Source organism: Otolemur garnettii, unplaced genomic scaffold (genome assembly GCF_000181295.1).
Source record: "Otolemur garnettii isolate 467f Iridium unplaced genomic scaffold, OtoGar3 scaffold00014, whole genome shotgun sequence".
NCBI classification, from domain to species: Eukaryota; Metazoa; Chordata; class Mammalia; order Primates; family Galagidae; genus Otolemur; species Otolemur garnettii.
In genome coordinates, this window is record NW_003852409.1 from 2,336,015 (window position 1) to 2,342,388 (window position 6,374).

The following is a 6,374-nucleotide window of genomic DNA, read 5'->3' on the forward strand; positions in this document are numbered from 1 at the left end:
TTTTTTTTTTTTTTTTACTTTTTAAAATATGGCTACTAGAAAATGTAAAATTATATTATGTGGCTCATATTTTATGACAGTACTACTCTAAATCTATCAATTTATAGGAAATAAAGAGGACAGAGAAATATACCATGGGGGTATAATTAGTATTATCCAGATTATGGGAAACTCTACAGACCAAGTATACTAGCTACTTCAAAAAATAAACTGCACAAGAGGGACAAAAAAGATACAGGCAAATGTATAGGATAAAAAACACTTAAAGAGACATGGGATGAATCACAATCAACGAAACTCACTTGAGTCCTAATGGAAACAAAGTAAGAAGTTAGGAGACCGCTGGGAAGTGACTGACACAACTGACTAGGTATGTGATAACGTATTAAGGAATTACTGTCAAAATGTCTTAAATATAATATTTTACAGCTTTTTAAAATAAATACTTATCTTTTTAAAGAGATATTTACTAAAATATTTATGAATCAAATGTTTTAACATTGGGATGTTTTTCAAAATAATCCAAGATGGGTGAAGGGGATGAGTATAGATGAGAGTTAGCCATGAATCAGTTCACTGGTGAAGCTGAGTGATAAGTTCATGGATGTTAACTGTACTCTTTTCTATACTTTTTTAATGTTTGAAATTTTCCATAGCAAAAAGTAAAACAGAAAACAATCCTGCCAAACAAATGTCTTTCAATCTTTTACCATGGAGAAGAGGTGCAGAACATTTTAGAGCACAGTGAAAACTGCTTTGGTGTTGAAAGCTGATTTATTATTTACAAGTAATAATTATATTCTTCCCACACTGTCGTCTTGAGAAAACAACTTCTGTCAAACCACCACCAAGAAAAATAAAATAGGCCACTCTAAGGGGTGAGAATTCAATTACCACAAATACCGCAGAGAACCAAGTTGAGCGCAGGTGCACCCAGCATTAGCCACCCCACAGCTACTTTAAAGAGCAGATTCATCACGACTCTTGCTAATCATAGTGCCTAGCTTTCTTATTTGCCCATTAGGCTGTCCCCATGAAGAAAACCATTATGCTTCTTCTGAAAGCAGGCATACCAGTCTTCTTGTAGGAGATCTTACTAGGGCTGATCCCCATGGGAACGATTTCTTCAAATACACCAACACGCAATTCTGGAAAACAGTGAGCTCCTCCTTTGCTGGTCTAGCCAATGAGAAACAAAACAGAATACAGTCTTCCTGTCCCATCTCCAGGTGTGTCAAATAAAAGAATGATGTTCTGTTTTGCAATACTGAAGTCTTAAGAAATTTCTAATTAGGAGGAAAAAAAATTAGGAAAACTTCATTGGGAAATGAGGGCCAAAAATGTTCCAGATAATTCAACATTAATAAATATTTGAGTACTACTAAGTGCAGGAATATTAAGTTGAAATGGTATTTCTTAGGCTATAAATTATAAAATTGAAGCACCAGAGAGAATTCTAATATGTGATTATACCCAGTTTTTGTTTCAAAGGACGATCTTTCTTTACCTGTGTCACCACCATGAACACTAGCAAGCTACTTCCCACTGCCTTATCACTTACTATGATAAAGCAGAAACTCACCCAAACAAAGCGGCTCAGCTATGAGAGCAGCAGCTTTATTTTCCCATGTGGTATAAAGTACAGATCTTACAATTTCAGGTTTACTAAAACACAGTGATCTGCTAACAACTAATCCTAACCCTAACAGCCAGGTGGCTTCTCAAGTGAGTAAACACATCCATTCCCTATAAGAAGGAAGACAGATCTAGTGAGGACACCAATTTGTCCAAAATCACTTGGCGACTCAAGGGAAGAACAGGGACAAGCATGCTCGTAACTTAAGGGGAAAGGGTATTTCTCTGGCACTGCCTATTTCTCTATGTCAATCTCGTGTTCAATAATCTGCACTGAGAAAGAAGCAGAGGGCTCTAAAGCCATTGTATTTTCATTTTCTTTTACCTTAAAATCGTCCTTACACAGATAATCCTTAAACAATGGGCAAGAAAGCATGACTTCCACGTAGAGTCTGGTAGCCAGTTTGCTTCCACCAACTGTCCCATTGATTCCCTCCATAGCAACTCGAACCTGGGATAGACACAAGATAGTAAGAAATAGGGAATACAGCCTAGCTTAGTTATCTTTCCAGGGCACAACAGGCTCATGTGTGTTAACCAATTTAAAAGGAAAAGCAGAGATACTACAGAGGACACCAAAGTGTTACTATACAAAGATATTTTTCTAAAATGGCACAGCCTACAGTTCAGAGAAGGTATTCAGTTCATGTATGGTGAACAAGACAATGTAAATAACACTTCTGAAAAGCCCTACTTGCTACAGAACTCCAATGGTCTGTCCGAAGTTCAAAGAAGTGAATTTTGAGCTTAACCTAAATCCGGGTGGAATAGAGTCTTCTGGAGAGGCTGGCAGATCTAGGATAGAGACTTAGCTCTGCCACCCACTTGCCAAGTGCCCTGAGAGTTAATTGACTTCTCAGAATCTCAATTCCTTCATGGTAATAAAAAGGGGATAAAAGAGCACCAAAAAAGAAAAAAAAAAAAACTGTTGAGGAGATACCACCTAAATTCTAAACATAGAGCATGTCCTATGTCAGGGAAGATACCTGAGTATATACCTCTGTATGGTGTTTGGGGAAAGCCCACATCAACCCACTGCAATACAAATTCTATAAGAGGTGTGTCTTTTTTGCTCACTGATATATCTCTAGTGCCTAGAACAGTAGCTGCTATATACCTTGTAAGAGGCACTCAATACAAATTTGTTGAATAAACGAATGTGGATCAATAGCTAGGGCTCTCTGGTGTCTCAAACCCTGCGTCTTCTTTGAAATGCTTCACTGGTTAGCAGATGTTAGGGCCTGGGGTAAGGCCCTTGCCTTAAGGTGCTATGATATGGGGGCCCTACAACATTGGTTGTTTTGGTACTACAAAATCCTTCAGATAAGTTTGGAGATAGAGTATCTTTAAATAGGAACTGAGCTCTCTAGAGAAAAGTGCTAGAAAGTGCAGCACTACGTCATGGTACTTTCTGCAAAGAAAAGTGATTTAATTCAAGGTCGTATATTATTCTATTCACATTTATTAACACTGAAACCCTGAATTGAAAATTTTAAATGGCTGCCCATTTTTAAGGTCCAGAGAAGATACCTGAGTTGTTGCTGCACCTGATTCAGTTCTTTAGGATATGGATATAAAATGGGCTTCATTTCACAACTCAGTGCCAACTCACTGACTACCAGTGGCCAGAGTTCTATGAGAAGGATTACCAGATCACATCCAGACTCTCTGAGCAAGAGTGCTGCAGGCCAGTGAAGGCAGTGCTGGTCATGAGAGAGGCAAGTAGGATGCATATGGCATCTCTGCTGCTAACTGGACTACAAAGAGAACCAGAGCTGAACCAGTGTACAGGTCAGAAAACCTACTCTTTTTTTTAAGATACAAAGGTATATATTTATTTTATATTAGGGAGAAGAAAGAGTGGGGGGGGAGATTAGAGAGAGAGAACAGAGAGAAGGGCAGAGAAGAGAAAATGGGGGAGAGGGAGAGAGAAGAGAGCAGAGCAAGGAGATGGCAGCATCCCAAGAAAGTAAGAAGAATGCCCACAGAAAACCCACTCTAAAAAGGCTTCTGACAGGGGCAGGTATGATGAAGAAGTACATCCATCTACATAACTCTTTGGATAGGTGATAGATTCTTCTCTAATTTGTTTTAATCTCAGAACCCAAATAGAAGACAACGCACATGCATTCCTAACATAGCTAGGCCACAGCAATCTCTAAACTTGGGTACTAGACTTTCAGTCCCTAGGATTCTCTAAACAGATATCCCTCAAAGAAGCTACCTGGGGAGGAAGGCCTTATATCTAAGAAATAGTTAGCATTTATTCAGCAACTTCTATGAGACAGAAGCTTTAATTATAATCCTGAAAGTTAGGTATCAAAATCCTTATTTTATAGAAAAGAAAACTAGAGCACAGAAAAACCAAGCAACTTGCCAAGGGACAGAGTTGGTAGTTAGTAGATCTAGTATTCAAAACCAGATCTTACTGGCTCCAAATCTTGTAATTTTTCTTCTCCAAGGTTTCTAATGTGTCCCCTCAAATTTCTTGAGGCAATAAGGAATATACAGTACTAGGGATAGAAGCTTATCTCTATAATTCTAGATTGTTCAGGCTCTCTTCTTTCTAAGCACTAATATTCTGCCAAATCTACCAGCATAAAACTATCTCAGTAACTGGGTTCTATCCTTCCTTGAAGTCTAGGAATTAGGACCAAAGATCCAAGCAGGTGCTGCCACCTCATGGGCAGGATCCCTCACTCCTAGTTCAGCATTGAGGCTGAGCCGAGAATAAAAATCTGCCTCTAAACCAAGAAAAGAGACTATTTCATATTTGGCACATTCAGGTTCACTGTGAGAATATCTGTCTTTCAAGGTCTGGAAATTCTCTGAATATAAATGGTAATAATAGAAATGGAAACAAACGTATTCATTCTACTAATTTCTTTTTCACTACGCACCAGGAATTATGTTAAGAATTAAGGATATAGCACAGGTAGTTGAAAAAAATAGTTTTTCCCCTCTTGGAGCTTACAAACTAAGGGAGGTCACAGATATTTAGATAAAAGTTACCAATGGATGAGTGCTATGAAGAATAGCTTTAAAAATGCCACAAAAGTACACTGAGAAAATTAATTTAGATCAAAGCTAGGAAAGGTCTCTTTGGGGAAGTATGAAAATTGAGAACTGAAGCTTAAGTAAAATTGACACAGACTGGAGAAACAGAGTGGGTCTGAAAGAGTCCCCTGAAGAAAGTTTGCTTATAAAAAGGCCCAAAGACAGAAAAAAAACTTGGGGGTTTCTAAGAAACTGAAAGACCATGTCACTAGCATGTCCCAAGTAAAAAATAGCTTAGATAAGTGGGAAGGGCAGGAGGGGCCAATTCCCACAGGAACCTAGGGCATGTGAAGGATTCAGGTGTTATTCCATGTGAAAGATTTTGAGCAAGAAAGTAAGTTCTGTTAAGTTGACCACCCACCAGATATAACAAACTGGAGGTGGTCAACATAAGGTACTTGGCTTACTGTGCAGATACGTACATGTGGTACATGTCCAGTCTATGAAAATTAGGTCAACGTAAGGAGGTGGTAAAGGTAGGGAGATGGTCAATATGGAGGTTCTACTGGGTGAAAAATGGATTAAATAGCATGCAAGGATTGCAGAATGGAGTGTAGTTTGGAAGCTACTATATGGACTAGGCAAGAGAGAGTGTGGCTTGGTCTAAGGTGGTACAAGAGAAGTGAATAGTCATGAGATATGTTAGAGGTAGAAATGGCAGGATCAAAAAAAAGGGCAGCACCTGTGGCTCAAGGGAGTAGAGCACTGGCCCCATAAGCCAGAGGTGGCGGGTTCAAACCCAGCTCCAGCCAAAAACTGCAAAAATAAGAAATAGCAGGATCTGGTGATGAACTGAATGAGGTAAATGAAAGCATTATCTCTAAAGCAACATGAGTATGGAAAGTATCATCGACTTATCAATTTATGAGCTGAAGGAATTAAAACCTGGGACAGACACAGGAAAGATGAGTCAACACAGTACAGTGTCATAAGCATGAGTATCTCAGAGAGAACCTAGTTCACTTCCTTTTTAAATTTTGAAAATCATGTAATGTACGTATACACATGCATATACGTCTACATGTAATCATAGAGGATATTCTAGAAAAATAAAAACATGAAAATAAAAACCATCCATAACCCTATCATGCAGAGATAATCTTTACCAACATATTGGTATGAACCAGCTTCATATATACACTTCTGGCTTTGTTATGCATGGACTAGGCAAGAGGGGGTTATGAACATAAATTCTTTCTTACATTCAACATTCTCCAAACATTTACCGAGTGGTTACTACATGCTAAGCCCTTTCCTAGCACTAAGAACCTACTGATTAAGGCAAAGTTCCTTTACTCATGTAACTTATATTCTGTAAGTTAGATTATAAAGAAATAAAGATTATACTTTTAGGTACTAATAAATTTGAAAAGCAGGAAGAGATAGATGGTGATGAGGTCTAGAAAGAAGACTACTTCAGAGTCAGCACCTATAGCTCAGTGGCTAGGGTGCCACGTACATGGGGGCTGGTGGGTTCAAACCCAACCCAGGGCCCGCCAAACAATGACAACTATAACAAAAAAATAGCCGAGCGTTGTGGCAGGCACCTGTAATCCCAGCTACTTAGGAAGCTGAGGCAAGAGAATTGCTTGTCCCCAAGAGTTTGAGGTTGCTGTGAGCTGTGACACCACAGCACTCTACCAGGGCAATATAGTGACACTGTCTCAAAAAAAAAAAAAAAA

At 38.7% G+C, this 6,374-nt stretch overlaps 1 protein-coding gene across 3 annotated transcripts in view; it reads right to left on the minus strand.

Annotated features, from left to right (window-relative positions):
• Nucleotides 1-6,374, minus strand: part of TSTD2 (thiosulfate sulfurtransferase like domain containing 2) — a 33,015-nt gene that overhangs the window by 9,199 nt on the left and 17,442 nt on the right. For 2 of the 3 annotated variants that reach the window (XM_003785155.3, XM_023510502.1), the window contains 2 exons: nucleotides 1,961-2,086; nucleotides 1,074-1,179 (listed from right to left, as the gene is read on the minus strand). In XM_003785155.3, the coding sequence (XP_003785203.2) occupies nucleotides 1,074-1,179; nucleotides 1,961-2,086 (232 nt within the window). The remainder of the gene's footprint in view (nucleotides 1-1,073; nucleotides 1,180-1,960; nucleotides 2,087-6,374) is intronic. The other variant, XM_023510503.1, reaches the window with a different exon arrangement.